Source organism: Botrytis cinerea, chromosome 8 (genome assembly GCF_000143535.2).
Source record: "Botrytis cinerea B05.10 chromosome 8, complete sequence".
NCBI lineage: Eukaryota > Fungi > Ascomycota > Leotiomycetes > Helotiales > Sclerotiniaceae > Botrytis > Botrytis cinerea.
Genome location: NC_037317.1, coordinates 2,051,177 through 2,067,479, shown reverse-complemented (window position 1 = coordinate 2,067,479; position 16,303 = coordinate 2,051,177). Strand labels below are relative to the sequence as shown.

Sequence of the window (16,303 nt, the reverse complement as noted above, 5' to 3'; positions counted from 1 at the left end):
TTATCCCTCCCGGCCCAGGTATTAATTCTGTTCGTTTTCATTGATCTTGTCTTCTCATCTCCAATCACACCAACTTCTCAATCCAAAGTACCAAATCTACGACCCAAATGTGGCGTGGAGGACTGCACGGAGTACGCGGCCTTTTAAATATTCCCCTGATATCTCTAGAATATCGCTTAGTTGAATGATTTAAACCACTCATAATTTGTTTGGTGGCCCCATAATTTGTTTGTTGGTCATTGGCAGGCTGTAGTTAGAGGCTTTTGATCCTCATGGATTTTTTGTCCGCGCTTCTAGTCTTGAGTGTAAAGCTTGGGGTTTCGTGCGAAGAGAATGTTGGCTGTAAGTATTTTAGGTTAAGCGCTTTGTGATAATGTACACACGTACATACGCAGATAACAATATTGAGTGTAAACTTGTAAACTTGTATCATTGTGCAGTTATAAGTTGACTTGAGGAACTTATTGCGCTCATCAGAAATAGAAATCGCCAAAAAAATGAATCTGAAACGAACACATGAGATGTGAATAAGATAGAATATTGAACAAAAGATGTAGAGGAGTGAGGAAGGAATGAATGATGAACGACATTCATTTTGTATAGAAATTGATTCCAATCATCTACAAAACTCGAAATGCAACACAGACCAAGTATGATTTTCTTGGGGCAATCCTACAACTGCGGAATTATCATTTGATTCAAAGATAATTCCACTATATGGTAAAAGCCAATCACTATTGATTTTTGTTCTTTCCATCTAGCTATTACCTCAAGACTAGCAAGCGAAACATCTTGACTGCCCACCTCCCAAAAATGACACAATATGCGCCGAAATTCTATGACTTTTTTGGAGCATTATTGCCAACAGAGTGGTACTGGTAGTTGGTGGAGTTTGCACGATGTATGGATGGATGACATGCATATTGATAGAAATTATCCAAGCCAGTGCATCCGCAGAGTACTACGAGTACCAGCATCGATGATCAAAAGATTTTTGTCAAAGGTGACGCTATCACTCTAGATTTCAAAAAATGTGCCTCGCCATTATCGTATGATACGAGCTGAGGTGTAGAAATGGAGTAAATGGCAAACGCAATTGGGTCGCCGAGTATGTACCGAGCAACATCTTTGAGAATCCGTGAGCACTTACTCTGAGAAGCCATGAGTACAAGGACTCTACTACGATAAGATTTAAGGAACGTCGAAAGAGTAAGAGGGTAGTACAACTAAACTTAACTGCTGTACTGTAGCGGTAAATTCAAAGTACTCAGCCAATCACGCATCGCAGTAAAACGCAACTCTTGAGAAATAAACGAAGAGAGCGTTGAGCACGAAAACATGCACTTGATGCTAAGAGATGTCGCCAATATATGAGAAACAGATCCGCCAGCGATGAATCGTCAAACAGGTAGCCAAGCAGGATGCTCGGCGTAGAATGTGTAACGCGAGTTAAACTTACGAGAGACAACAACCCAAATTCTGTTGATCCTGCCAAAGGTAATGATAGAAGTCAGTCAAGCATAGCAACCAGGAGTGAGATCTACATCTGTGTATGGAATACCAAGGCCGCATCGTCAAACTAGAGATGATTAACAAACTGCAAAACCATGTATTGTCCAATTCACAGTGTCGTGTAGGCCTCATAACAAATTCATGTCCCGACAGCAGACATTTCGTGAAACAAAGAGTCGCTTTAGATGTGTGGTTATGATGCTTGCCTTACACCGATTCATTTATTTCGGCTGGATGATGCCGAAGGTGATCTAGAAATGCAGTGGCATGTGATCATATTGTCTGACTTGCTCTCGACTATTTGAAGATCTCGACTTGGCAGCTGTACTCTGTATGTTGACATTACTCGGTTTGATCAGTCGCTCTGTCTATGACACAGCGGTGAGAATTCCACCCCTTGAACATCCACTCCAGGCACGAGAGCTTGAGATTTGGCAGCGTTGTTCATTTGAATGCTTTAGTGTTGTTATCCCATCCAATACTGAAAACGTTATCCAGCATGATGTTCTTCCCCGCTTTATTGATTCTTGCGCTCGCCACTAGCCATCTAAGTCACAAGACCACATCTTTCAATTTCACGTCGTTTCAAAACCAATGCATCCTCAACGGAAGTGCATATCCCAACCTCCTCTTCTTTGGGTAAGAATTGAAGTCTGTGCGATGATGTGCATTGACAAAACCATCGGTGATTCCGTATCAGGTAACATTTACATTGAATCATTCAAGAATTTTGGTGCGGAAATTATTACCATCTTTGACATGAAAGCTATTGATAAAAAGTCGTGTAATCACATGAATGGTTCGATCTGGCATCCATCGTGTATTCGAAGTATTTTGTGGACTACCACGTTGCTCCCGATTGGTTGTCCTATCTCCAACATCTTGTGATGATATCGCATTCCGATAAGAATTTCATGGGGAGGGAAACTTTTCCCAACCAATTTTTCACGCTTGACAGCCACGAATTCATATCAAAAGACGGTATGATATAAATGATATCCGTGGCGGTATTCGTTGACCATTTAAGGAATTTCTGTCCAGTTGGTGGTGCAGATGGCAAGCTGAGAAAAATGGGCGACTCCTTTTCGCATTCGAATGTAACGTTTTACGCGGATGGTTCTCGAAGAGAGTTTGAAAGCTCTAAAACGATGGCGCTCACGGAAGGTGCTCGGATTATATAGAATATTCCAAGATTGAGTGGTCCGAATTGTCGAACTGAATCTTCAACTGCTCGCGTGCTTTTTGGTCATTACCCCGCCTCAAATCAGTATCCTTCCACTAAAGAAGCTTAAACTATATTAATCTTGTCCAATGGATTCTGCAAGAAATTGCGTGATATTTTCAATTAACTTGATTGGAAGTAGAAGATGCCAAGTGGAAACATAGGGCCAGAACGATGAAAGTGCCAGCGATGTGATTTGAGCAACTGCCAAAGCCATGGGAATGAATCTTGATTTTGTCTTTGCATCCACGAGGCTAGAATATGTGAATATCGATCATGTTAATGGTCAATTGAATCCACTTGGATTCACACACTACATGCAAGGCTGAAAACCCCCTTGGCCAGGATCGACAAAAAAGCAAGTATAATGTCAAAGAAAAGGAGGAGGCAAGCTGGCACCGCTCGAGTGCAGCTACTGTCTGGGCATGAAAAGGTACTGTACGCTGCTTCTATTGGATGCATCTGGACACAAGACTCGAAAAACAAATTGCCGGAAGAAAGTAGTTTACTACACCGCCCCCTAATAGTAGTGCTTGTTCCTTTTTACCAAGCGTTTGCTCTATCTGATGTTTGACACGCGGCTTATATATATAAGGAGTCTGATTTGACTACCTAGGCACACCAAGCCTACATTTACCGCTACCCGGTGGATGGAAAGCCGGTGACCGGCAATAGAAGGCATTGTTTGGCTCCACTTATGGGAAGCGAATGGAAGAGGCGTGGAACAGATTAGACGATAAGAGAGAGCAACCTAGCACAATGGTGGAGCTTTGGAGGGCTCGAGGGACACCAAGGTTGGGGTAATAACATGGAAGGTGGAGGAGTGATGAACAACACGTATCAAACTGACAAGATACTCCATACGAATCATGATCGACGGAAGCAAGCACACGAGGGAAAAGCAGAAGGAGCATGCTGTACATACCACGAACCGAATTTCATGCAGGATTCCCTCCACTTTTGGGAGAACACGAGGGAACATGAGGGCATCGTGTGCCGTGGGTATTTCGAAGTGTTGAGGACTTTTAAAGGCAGTCAGACGGGCTAGAACCCATAAATTACGGATGGATGAATCCACTATCACATGAAAAATCAACAAAAGCCAGCACGAAGGAGACAGTGTATGACTTAAAGTGGTGGATGCAGAGATCTTCAACGTGTTCTTCAACGTGTTCTCAACGTCTGGATCTCTTTCCTCTGTTCGATTGGATTCGGCGCGGCCTATGAATAGACTGTGAGTGTGTTGTGTGAGCAAGACAAGCGACACAGTAGTGGCAGTCCAAGGAACATCAATACTTCCATTACGTACTTGATGCTGTGCTTCAAACCTCTTGAGACAACGTTGATCGCATGCGCATGAGAAGCAATCAGATTGCTCTCTGTCAGATCGTCCATGACTGATGGATGCTAAGGGTTATGATAGACCAGGGGAAAGGGGGAGGGCACTTGGCACCCAGCTAAGGGAACACGCAGGGTCCGATCCATTAGTGCCATCGATCCAAATAGGCTTAGCGTCAATGGTTATCACGCAAGATACCTCCAAATCGCAACATTTTCCCCTCCAGAGTTTCCCAAATTCCCAAAATATATCCAAATGCACCAAAACGCACCAAAACGCACCAAAATCTCAGGAAAGTCTCCACCGCTACAGTCCACATGGCCACTTGCCCAATAGAGATGTAGGTATGCGGAAGCCATCCTATCACTCCCTTCCTATTCTTCCCTTCCCCTCCCAACCTACGCATTTCCGACACTTGAAAACTTTTGCAGTCAACAGAATTATTCACCGCTCGGTACGAGGTAGGTGTTTCCAAGAGTCACTCCCATATATCTATTCCTTTTCTTTCATGCACCCTTCTCCCTCCTTCGCCTTCTTTCTTCCGAGGTCTCCATTCACTCGGAATATATATATTCACCACTGCCCATACGTTGAACTCCTCTTCCGGCAGTTTGCATCTCACTACTCGTTGATCTCTTGATCACATCATTTCCCCAGACTATTGCACCTTACTTCTATTGACCCCTCCATACTATCAATACAAAACTCCCCCATATTTGGTTTACTTCTATTGAAACTCAGTCCACAATAGGATATACCAAATCTTTTCTTCATAATACAGAAGATCAAGTAGCAACGTCGCCATGGCTCCAGATTTGAACACAGTCCCTTCTTCCCCTAGGGTTGACAAAAAGGCTGCCTTTCCTTTCAACCAGACCAACAGCATGCCTTCAGGTTCGAAGCCAAATATTTTATATATTATGGCAGATCAGCTGGCAGCACCCTTGCTCAAAATGCACAATCCCAAATCGCAGATTCAAACACCGCATCTTGACGGTCTTGCAAAAGATGCCGTCGTCTTCGATTCGGCATATTGTCCTTCGCCACTTTGCGCACCTTCTCGCATGTCTATGGTTACTGGTCAATTACCTTGCAGAATTGGCTCATACGATAATGCCAGCTCGATCGATCCTTCTACCCCAACATACGCACATTATCTGCGAGCAGCTGGATATGAAACTACATTGGCAGGAAAGATGCATTTTATTGGAGAACAATTACATGGTTACGAGAGTCGTTTGACAAGTGATATCTATCCTGGAGATTATGGCTGGGCTGTGAATTGGGAAGATCCAGACAAGAGATTGGAATGGTATCACAATGCGAGTTCGATCTTACAAGCTGGCATTTGTGTGCGAAGCAACCAATTGGATTATGACGAGGAGGTTATGTATAAATCAACTCAATTCCTTTATGATCATGTCCGCAAGGGACCAAACACTAGACCTTTCTGCATGACGGTAAGTTTTGCATCATCTATTTTACATTTCATTTCACTAATTTCCCACTTCAGGTCTCCCTCACTCATCCTCACGATCCTTATAATATTCAAAAGAAGTTCTGGGATCTCTACGAAGGTGTTGATATTGATCTACCAGAGACCAAGATTCCACAGGAAGAATTAGATGCACACAGCAAGCGCTTGTTGAAAGTTTGTGACCTTTGGGGCAAGGAATTCACAGATGAACAGATCAAGAGAGCTAGACGTGCATACTATGGAGCAGTCAGTTATGTTGATGACTGCATCGGAAAATTGCTACAAGTTTTGAAAGATTGTCGACTTGACGACAATACAATCATTGTTTTCAGTGGTGATCATGGTGATATGCTTGGAGAACGTGGTCTTTGGTATAAGATGTCTTATTTCGAGTCATCTGTTCGAGTACCTCTTCTCGTTCATTATCCAAAATACTTCAATGCCCATCATGTATCCGAGAATGTTTCTACATTGGATATTCTTCCAACATTAGCAGATCTTGCTAATGTCGAATTATGGCCTGGTCTTCCTATGGATGGTTCATCCCTTCTCCCACATCTTCAATCACGTCCAGGTGGATCTGATACTGTTTTTGCAGAGTACTGCGGTGAAGGTACCATCTCACCAATGATGATGATCAGACGTGGATCATGGAAATACATCACATGTCCAGCAGATCCAGATCAACTTTACAACCTTGCCGACGATCCCAAGGAAGTGGTCAACCTTGCTTCACTTCCTGCCAAACATCCACTGATGACGGAAGAAACCACCAAATTCCTGAAAGACTTCCAAGCTGAAGCTGCAGCAAAATGGGATTTCGAAAAAATCACCAATGATGTTCTACTCTCTCAACGACAAAGACGACTTGTTTGGAGTGCTCTTAAAATTGGTAAATTTACCAGCTGGGATCATAATCCAAATGATGATGGTCGTGAGAAATATATCAGATCACATATTCCACTTGATGATTTGGAATTGAGAGCTAGATACCCTCCGGTTGACAGTCAAGGAAGAGATTTGGCAGGTGTTGGTATGGGTGGTTCGGGAGCCGGTGGTATGGGAAGTGTGGTTTATGACCAAGCTGGTGCTCATGGTCAATAATCAGTATTTACGGTCTTGGTGCATATTATGGGATTACTTTGGAGCGGGAGTTTGATTTTTTGAGGCAGACATTGCGATGCGTGCATACTTGCTATATACCAAACGATGTCGCATTTTCAATTTTTGCTTTTGCTTTTGGGTGGATAGGGCACTGCGAGGGTTTATGGATGGGTTGGTCTGGTACTATGATGGGGGATTTAATGAGGGTCAGATTTTCAACAAAGTTTAGAAGAGAATCCACTATACATAGAATGGTCTATGGATATATCTTCCGGAATGGGGGATAAGCAATGAGCTTTAAATTAAATAAAAATGAATTTCAACATTATGAAATATTTTAGCAGATGCGAAGGTGCTTGGTATCTATTTGTTGAATAAGGTGAGTATATGATTCTTGCGGTGTGGTGATGAAGACTTGTTTGGCCATGGTGGCTTGGGTCTATCGAAGAGATTTTGGTGTGCTTGTATGAGGTGTGAGGTGAGCTGAGAGAATTTGGTGATTGGAGAATGAAGAGTATCGAGAGTGAATAGAGTTATTATTCCAGTTAGCTGGCTTTGGTGGATGGATCTCATTGCTAAGGAGTATGTGTGGTTTTGTTGGAGGAATCTTTTGTTATCTTATATTATGTTTATATCGTTGGTGGATGGGGAGCGTATTTTTATTAGGAGTGGGGGTTATTTTTTGTTGTTGTTTATCATGGCTTTGAAATTATTGGAGGGGGGAGGGGTTTTTTTTGTTGATTAGTATTACTACTACTACTATCCCTTTCTATTCACCTTGAATTCTTGAACTAGGACATGTTGATTTCAAACAGAACGGTGCATTATAGATATTCTTATTCTGGGGTACTCGCACTTGTGCTGTAATTGTTGTATATACATGGTAGAAGCAATTGATCGTTTATATATGTAACTTTTAAGGGGTCTTTGCAAAAGCGAGAGAACATTGGGCAGGAATGGGGTCATCTAGTCTGAATCGAGGATCTAGAATGACGTTGCGCCATATTGCTCTTGTCGTATACGTATCGTTTGACGCCAGCTTGGTGATACCCAGATCTGAGTATGTAAAGCATCTCATTTGAATTTCAAGATAGACACAATGAATTCTCCGCAGAATGCACAAGCTTTCGCATGTAAAGTCCTGTGTTGTAACCCGAACTCTCAAGAATGTCGAAGGTGAGAGCTGAGGAGAGGTGAGGCGATCGAAGTTTCTGTGGAGTGGATGCGTGCGTCAATACTGATGAGATGGGATTTTTGTTGTTACTGTTTTATACACTTCTGCTCTGTACTTCTTCTTGTTCATACTTTCTTTCCCTTGTATTTTGATTGCTCACGTTAGTTTCGCCTCTTTCTTACATTGTACTCTCTCGCATGAGTCTGTAGCTTAGTATTTGAAATTCTGGAATGTTGGATTGGAGAGTCTATGTGCAGCATACCAAACACCATAACGACATGAATTCCTTCGCTCTGAGATTATTGTTGTATATTTAGGGTTGAAAATGAGGATATGTATCCATACGATGAAGATAATGTTAGGTGTTAGAAGATGGACGTATGTCTCTGAGGTTGGTATTTACTTCGGCATTGATTTTCAGATGATGAAAGATTCATGTCTCTGATAGTTTTTGTTGAGAAGTTAAAGTACGGGTATAAAATTGAGATTCGAATGGATAGGAGAAGTTGAGGAGCTGTGATCGAATGCGGGATTACCTGACATACTTTTATGAGCGAAGTGATGTTTCTGCCCTTTCGGGTATATATCCTAGTGAAAGGAACGAAAATGTTATTATTCTCTTGAATTTGATATCATATATAGAATTCCCATCATCACCTTGGAATTAGAAATTTTTGCTCTCTAACTTCAGCTCTGTCAATCAGGTTATCATTAAATATCTTTATTTCTTTTGTTTATTTTGCTGTTAGAAACATGTGCTCTACTACCGTTAACTTATGACCCAAGTAATGATTCGAGTCCTTAATAGGTCTGGAATCCAGGCAAGTAAGCATGTGTTGAAGTGTTTTCTAAAAGCTACAGGGAGATAAAATATTCATACAGGACTTGGTATTACTTAGGGATGAAAAATTCTTTGGTTTTTTTGTATAGTAAATATTTTGTACATGTGGAGCTTCTCACACGTATTTCTTACCCTCACATCTCTCTATCTGATAGACTTTCTAAGTGACACGTTTACATATTGGGATATAAAAGAATTATGAAAAACTGGATGGAAAGATTAAATTGAAAGATTCATCAAACTTCTCCAATTCAAATGGAAATGGGAGCGCACTGTATACCGCGATGGTTACTTGGGGTGCGGGAAGAGATACCTCTACGTGAGGTATTGGAGTACTTCATTATCATCCGGACACCAGAAAAAAACTTACTGTTGTTTAATTCGAGTACTGTTGATTTTATGACTGATCATTAACAGCGACTGTTTATGTTTTTGCAAATGATCGGCTGTCACTATCAGATGATATCGCCTCCTTATATATCTCGGCTAATGAAAACAATACTGCTAGTCAGTATATTCTTTGGAATAATACCTTCATTAGTTTTCTGTTCCTATGGTTAAGCTACGAACATGATTTCAGTTGCAACAGCTTATTATCATTCAGAGCAATTATCATTAGGACAACTTGTATCGTCAAATTTAGCGGATTATATGAACTCGAGAATTCGTAACAATGGAAGGAACTACATCACTTATGAAGACAATTAGTGAGTAAGTCTCGGACAGCCTAGAGCCAATATCACTTCACACCATAAATGCAAAGGTCCTGATCCCAAAATTGGAAATAATAGAAGAGTGGAATATAAAAACCCACGTCTGACATAGGTTGTGAATTGTGATATTAATTCTCATGTTCGAGAAAGGATAAAGAGATGTGCGAAGATCGTAGTTATGGGCGTGGAGTCATTAATATAACCAAAAAACGTGTATTTTGAGATACCAAAGCCGAACGGGACAACAAAAGCTAGGGGATTATGATATTTTCCCTATAGTAGTATAAAGTTTGTACATATTTCAAGAACTGTCGAATAGTTTGTATTCGGAAAGTTTGCTAATCATAAGAGATGTGGTGAGAGTAACAGTGAAAGATTTAAGAATTGGAAAGGAGATGATGATGTTTTTGCTTGAGAAACAAGGGGCACAGATAGTAATTACAGAGGAAATAGTGAATGCACCGGCATGAATTGAGGGCGGATAGAAACCTTTCCACGCAGCTTCAAGCAATAGACATCTTAAAGTCACCAGACAACATCTGGAGAATGGGGAAATTGATCGATTACTAACAATAATAGACACTAAATTGAGGAAAATGAGTTCTGGCAGTAGTGAATCATGATTATCTAGAGTTGTCGCAACCATTAAATAAGCGCTAGATGGCTTCTAACCAAGCGATTAAGACTAAGAAAAACAGTGACCAAACCTGCTGAATACAGCAGGCCCTTCCGAAAGCTGAGATATTTCTTCTCGTCTAGAGGATGACGATGGGACGTGATGATAGCCTCGGATTTAATTCTCAGTTCTTAGATTTGTCAGGTTCTCTAGTAGCAAGGACAAAGCAAGTTACTGATATCGACCTACCTCTCGAGTTCTTTTGAATATGGAATCTCTTATGATACATGTGACGGAATGGTAAGGGTAGGAAGCTAGCCTGACTTCATATTCGTATTTCGACCAATACAATGAAATTGAAAGCAACGAATATCATCGCGGTAATCAAAAGTATCGAGTTCAGAATTGTCCATCGAGGATTCGATCTTGAACAGGTAATACCGGCAAGGTCGATGGAGAGGTCAGTTGAAGTGTGTCTACATGGTAAGGAGTCGGCGAAGTCTGCAGAAGCGAGTAAGTGCTGGAAGAGAATTAGAGCGGATTGGTTGAAAGGAGGGGACCGCGATTCTTATAGATGTTGAAAGCGACGACTAGCCTATGCACACACATCTTGCTTGATGCGGCGGCGGCCAAACTCGCAAGCACCATGACTGAGATTATAATACACAATAAAAATTGGTATATGAGAATTTACAATGAGTTTCTTTTCGTCTCCAATTTTAATTCAGTCACTAAATGGATTCTCACTGCCCACTGTTCCTTTCCCCTCTCCTCCCCCGCTTCGCACAAGAAAAAAGATTAAAAGCATATTAAAAGAGTGAAGAACTAGCTATTGATTCCTACAAAAGTTGGAGCCATCTAAGGTGCTAGCTAGAATTTGTATAAAATGCGCTAGAGTGTACTGTACTATCCATTGTGCTATCTGCACCCCAAAACCCCAAGCAAAAACCAAAGGCAAAAAAAAAAAAACGACCAATCACCATTCCAAATATCTACACACCTAAAAAGCTTCCATCAACTTTTCAACTTCTATAGAGACTATCAGGATCCGATGATCCGTGACGCTTCTTGGAACTACTCGACTTTGCCGGATCTTTACTCGACTTCTTTTCCTTTTCCTTTTCCTTTTCCTTCTCCTTACCATTTCTATCAGTGCTAGTTTCTCTTCTTCTAGAACCCTGATCCCCAGTTCCACGGCGTCTAGCTTGCGACAAGAAATTCGGAGGTGAATTCTCCGAGTCTCCGAATGAGCTATCGCTCGACAACGGTCTATTTGTACGCAGCTTTCTGGCTGATGTTTCTTCGGCCGAGGTCTTCTTGGGTGGTTTCGATTCTGGTGCTTTGGTCGAACTTCGGTTTCTGGAAGAAGCCCTCGGCTTAGACAGACTCGTAGGCTTGGTTTCCTCTTCAGATGGCAAGTCCTTCTCTAAATCCGACATTCTAAAAACATTATCCGAACCACTAGTATATCGACGAGGATTTTCTTCATCGCTACTAGTCAAATGGTTTCCACGCCTACCCTTGAACTCGCCGCTCGAATAGCTGTTAGGAGCATTAGGATCGTGTCTACCATCCCAACTTATGGGAGGGTTTGTATCTTTTGGCAACCGTTTGCCTAATTTAGGAGTCAGACCAGTTGGCCCAGCAAAGGAGAGAGGGTTTTCCTTGTAAGGCGGGGCATTTCGATTGACAGGTCCTGCAGTTTCATTGGCAAACCGCTCATCCTTATAGTCTTTTTTGTGGTCTTTGTAGCTCGGTGGCTTGTCTAATGGATCATGGGAGCCAACAGGCTCACGTTCGGGAAATAAACCAGGTTCGTGATAGCGTGCTGTTGCCTCTACTTCTTCTAGAACCTGTTCCTCGATCTGTCTTCGAGTAAGAGCTCGGCCCTGCGGACTCACTCTCCTCGGTCTATCTCCAGATGCTGGAATAGGCTGTCTACCCGAGTCTCCCCTTGTAGATGTTCTTGACGATGCACCCCGACCTCCTGATTGTCTAGCTTGTGCAGCATCAGCACGTTCGTTTCTCCCCTCTACACGCTGGGTCTCTCCCCTCTGCTGCTCAAGTTCCGCAGTAAGAGCAGATGTTTTCGGGACTTCCCTCAACTCTTGGCGGAACTTGTCGACTTGATCTGCGGTGTAGGTACCACGAACATCTCGACGATAATAGTTTTCGGCTTTGCACTTTTTGTATTTCTTAACTTCCTTCTCATTCACGTCGAGTCTCCCATCTATGTCAACCACCAGGTCTCCCTTGCTGTTCTTTCTATATGTGGTGATCCTGTCACCATCTCCGTCGTACTCGCCATGCTTGTGTGGTGTCAATGCCCCGGTGGTTTTATCCTTTTTGTAGGTCTTACGGGAGGGCATTTTTTCTTCTGATGCTTTTATGCACTTGATTTGATGGTAGGACTGTATTGAAGCTTCTCTCTTATAGGAATGTTTGATAAATCGTTGTTGATGTATGTTTTGGGTACTTCGTTAGTACTTTGAGAGCTTTATATACCTACTGAGATGTTTGCAAATCTATAACCAGTGATATCTTTGGACTTCTTCAGTTTCGTATTTTGTCGCCACTTGACTAAAATGCGTCGACATCACGGCCATTGCTATTATTGTGAAAGAGGCTATCTTTTCGCACAGCGTCGTGAAGCTGGTCGGTCAATTCCCAAATGTGTATAAAATTCGATATACAAGTGGGTTCTCCCGTGAAAAATGTCGACATGGACTAAAGACTGGTACTCGCAATGGGTGGGTCGGGTGATGCAGCTGAATTGGACAAACCATGGGTTGCATTGGGCCAGGTAATATAGTATGGTAACCCATGATTGATTGATTGTTCTGGGCTGAGACTTAGCTTGAGAGTTTCGTAGGGTGGATAGGTATTGGGTGGTTCTATTAACTGTGATCAACTTCAATTCAAGCTTCGAATTTGGATTTTCAAATCTATTCGGAACTTGAATTTGCTAAATGACCAAGTATGCTTCGTTATAGATACTAATGGGTAACTCTATTTCAATCTTGGGCCAGATAGGCTGGGCCATAAGTGACCCAGTAGACTTTTGCGTACCAACGGTCTGGGTTGGGTTTAGGAGAAGTACCGAAACCACTCATTGCGAGCACTGTTGAAGACTCCACCTAATGAAAAGAGAATGGCATGTGTCATTTGGTGCTATGATACATGTATTTCCTAGAGGCCTACATTTTGGGGCCATACATGTATCTAAAAATACAACTACTGTCTGATTCAGAAAAGGGGTCGCCAAAAATGGTTATGAGAAAATTACTTACATAAATCGATTCCAACATATCGTAGGCCAATATAGAAACATCTTGTCTATACAAATGGTCTGCAATTAATTATACAATAAGTACACATGTTCGTAGTGGTCTAAAACTTAGACTCTTTTGTGTCGAAAGTAGGTGACGTAGAAAAAATCACCAACAGGCAGAGAACAAAAAGCTTGTGGAAAATTATATCATAACAAACAAATGGCAGAGAAAAATTAAAGTATTCTAGAGCTACATGAAAAACATCGAGTACGAGATTCCTAGGAACAATGATCCCAGAGAATAGCTAACCTTCAGCGCCCCCGATTTTATGGGTACACTAGTTCCAGTTGGCGATGATTCTGCAAAGGCTACTGCAGATGAGGAAGTGCTAGTACCAGTACTGGAAGTAGAAACTGTAGCACTAGTTCCACTAGAAGAAACCGAGGTTGTGGATGTAGTCATCGCTGTCGCCGAACTCAAAGTCGTACTCTCAACAGCCTCTCCACACTGCTGTAATCTTTTCCACCCATCCCCAAATTCACTTTCCCACCACTCTCCAATAGAAACCAGCCAATAATAATTGAACTGATATTCCGAGCCCGGATAATCGTGAGCCGTTTGATATTCTTGAACTGCACATTCATCATCACAAGAGAATTTTGAGGCCGACGAAGAGGAAGCGGCATCATGGCAATATGTACCATTTCTATAAAATCAGCTAGTGAACTCGATCCATGATGAAAATTGTACTTACGTCAACTTAGCACAATCCTTCGCAAGTGTATATTGAAATACTTGGGCAACAATCTCTACCGGCACAAGAGCTTCAGAAGGAGTTCCTCCTACATACTGCTGCGCAGCATCACCATCTGCAGTACATGCTTCTTGGATACCTTTGAGATATGCATCTACAGACTCATAGCAACTTGTTGTACAAGTATTATCAAAATCTGCAGAAGTAGGTTTGAAAGCAGGTCGCATAGAAGCAACCAATCCTAACAGTGTGTCATCGCAATCGATATCAGCACTATAAGCAGCTATACAAGCTTGAGAAGTGGTATTTGCGAGATCTTTAGCAACGTAATCCCAATCTGGACCAGAAGTATTAAGATTGAAGGATGCGTTGACAATTCCAAAGAATGCTGTGAGGAAGATAAGGTTAGAGAGTGGAGTATATTCCATGGTGGATGTTGTTGGTTGTTGGTTATTGTGGGGTGAGAAAGCTTATATACTAAGATTTCCAATTATAGACTTGCAACTCAATGGAATACAAGGAACGGAGAAAGGCGCTGTAGACCAACGATTGATGAAGATTGAAAAGAAGAACGAAGTTGTTCAGCATGATTCAAAAGATGAAGAAATTCAACTGAAGATATATTCAAAAGTCTTGGCATTCTTCGCCGCACAAAAATGGTCCGGGCATCATGACTGCCTGATAATTAATACCAAAGGATACAAGCGTGCTAAAACCCCTGAAATTTTAAATTCGAGGCATATCAAATATATAATTGACGGGAAGGAAAAGTTTTTCATCTTCCGAGCGCAGCGAGCAGAAGGGGATTTGGGAGCTTGCCCCCATAAAAAGAGAGGTAAAAATGGGTGACGCTCCACTGGCTCTCCGAGGGCCACTGCCGTGGAGGCAGAGTAAATTAGACATGGCTATTATAACAAAATGTGACAATCCTCAAATAATTACACATCCCCACTCCGAAAAGTCCTTCCTCCCGTAATGGAAGATTCATGTCCATTTCTCCAGAACATCTCTGAAATATCCCTCACCTTGAATCTATACCCAAACCTACCCCTACAAGTAAGTCGTCTCCCCTATCTGAACCATATTCAGTATACTCAAAGTATCCCTCAAATCCCCCACTTTTATCAATGTGCCGAATGAAAATTTCAGCAACAGCAAAAGCATAATCGTCGTCTTATACATCTTCAACAAACCAAAGCTCATCTTCAAAAGACACTTATAGTCAAATGAGCGAGGGAGCAAGTAACTTATTAAGAAAGTCGACCTCCATCTTCACCACATCTCTCAGAACATAAGAGAAAATTTTGAAACCAGGTCTCCCAAACCGACCTATATGCTCAAGAACATGCTGCTGTCCAACAATGATGATATTGACGACGGCATAAAAATTGACATGAACATTGTAATAATACCCGCGCATATATGCCGAAGCACTCAGAATCACTGACCTCTGTATTATCTTCTCTACCACCCCCAAATTATTTCACTACCAATTCAGCGCACCATGACCACTGCCACCAATTGACGAATTTCCTTCCTTTCCCAGCACCTCACCTAAATAGTTTTGACCTTGTGAACTATAGCCTTTCTCAATCTCAATCTCAATCTCAATCTCCAGCGCCTCCGCTTCTGCCTACGCTGTTCTACACCCTTTCTTCTATCCTCTTTCGAGGCCTGCCAAATCCAAGTCCCTACGAAATTCACAACCTCTATTACCTCTTTCCGCCTCTTCCCATCTCCTCACAGCCCATTTCAGTTTCTGCAAAAGGTCTCGCGAGTTGGCATATTGATATTGTTTGGGATTCTTCGATTCGGAATTGAGGATGTGGTACTAATGTTTCCAATTGAGCGATCTTGGTGCGGCAATAAGGGCATCCATTAGGAGGATCTTCGCTTCCAATCCATCGCAGAATGCATGTTAAGCAGGTATGTTTATGGTCGCAGAGTACAGTGGCCACGGGCGTATAATTAGGTCCGTAACAAGCAACGCATTCATCAGGCTTCTGCAGCAATGGTTATTCTGGTCAGCATCTGAATTGTAATTTGATTGTGCATTTCAAGAAAAGATTGAAATTTGCAGATGATTACTTATTGATATCCGTGGTATTTCCTGAAGCGATGACCAACTTTTCAATGGAGCCATCACTTCATCTTCTAGGTATAGTAGTTTCAAGTAGGGCGGGTCTTTATGGCCGTGGTGACATGTTGAGCAACATGATGTAGCACGGGTTTCCCGACTTATCAGAGATAAACCCGTCATAACGATTTTTAGACGTGCT

At 42.0% G+C, this 16,303-nt stretch overlaps 3 protein-coding genes across 3 annotated transcripts; 1 reads left to right on the top strand and 2 right to left on the bottom strand.

Moving 5' to 3' along the window:
• Positions 1 to 4,152: 4,152 nt before the first annotated feature.
• On the top strand, positions 4,153 to 6,997 carry BCIN_08g05470 (hypothetical protein). The gene is made up of 2 exons (XM_001552979.2): positions 4,153 to 5,533; positions 5,587 to 6,997. The coding sequence occupies exons 1-2, from the start codon at positions 4,877 to 4,879 to the stop codon at positions 6,652 to 6,654; spliced, it is 1,725 nt and encodes a 574-aa protein (XP_001553029.1). The 5' UTR covers positions 4,153 to 4,876; the 3' UTR covers positions 6,655 to 6,997.
• Positions 6,998 to 10,694: 3,697 nt separating this feature from the next.
• On the bottom strand, positions 10,695 to 12,590 carry BCIN_08g05460 (hypothetical protein). The gene has a single exon (XM_001552977.2). It carries the CDS (start codon positions 12,365 to 12,367, stop codon positions 11,021 to 11,023), a length of 1,347 nt encoding a protein of 448 aa, XP_001553027.1. The 5' UTR covers positions 12,368 to 12,590; the 3' UTR covers positions 10,695 to 11,020.
• An 872-nt stretch (positions 12,591 to 13,462) lies between these two features.
• On the bottom strand, positions 13,463 to 14,617 carry BCIN_08g05450 (hypothetical protein). The gene is made up of 2 exons (XM_001552975.2): positions 14,025 to 14,617; positions 13,463 to 13,976 (listed from the first exon to the last, which is right to left on the bottom strand). The coding sequence occupies exons 1-2, from the start codon at positions 14,450 to 14,452 to the stop codon at positions 13,520 to 13,522; spliced, it is 885 nt and encodes a 294-aa protein (XP_001553025.1). The 5' UTR covers positions 14,453 to 14,617; the 3' UTR covers positions 13,463 to 13,519.
• Positions 14,618 to 16,303: the final 1,686 nt, after the last annotated feature.

Bases quoted from the DNA above. Each gene is read 5' to 3' on its own strand.
- BCIN_08g05470 (XM_001552979.2), top strand. From the start codon at position 4,877: ATGGCTCCAGATTTGAACACAGTCCCTTCTTCCCCTAGGGTTGACAAA. The intron at 5,534-5,586 runs GTAAGTTTTGCA...TTCCCACTTCAG, and splicing joins CTAGACCTTTCTGCATGACG to GTCTCCCTCACTCATCCTCA.
- BCIN_08g05460 (XM_001552977.2), bottom strand. From the start codon at position 12,367: ATGCCCTCCCGTAAGACCTACAAAAAGGATAAAACCACCGGGGCATTG.
- BCIN_08g05450 (XM_001552975.2), bottom strand. From the start codon at position 14,452: ATGGAATATACTCCACTCTCTAACCTTATCTTCCTCACAGCATTCTTT. The intron at 13,977-14,024 runs GTAAGTACAATT...CTGATTTTATAG, and splicing joins AAGGATTGTGCTAAGTTGAC to AAATGGTACATATTGCCATG.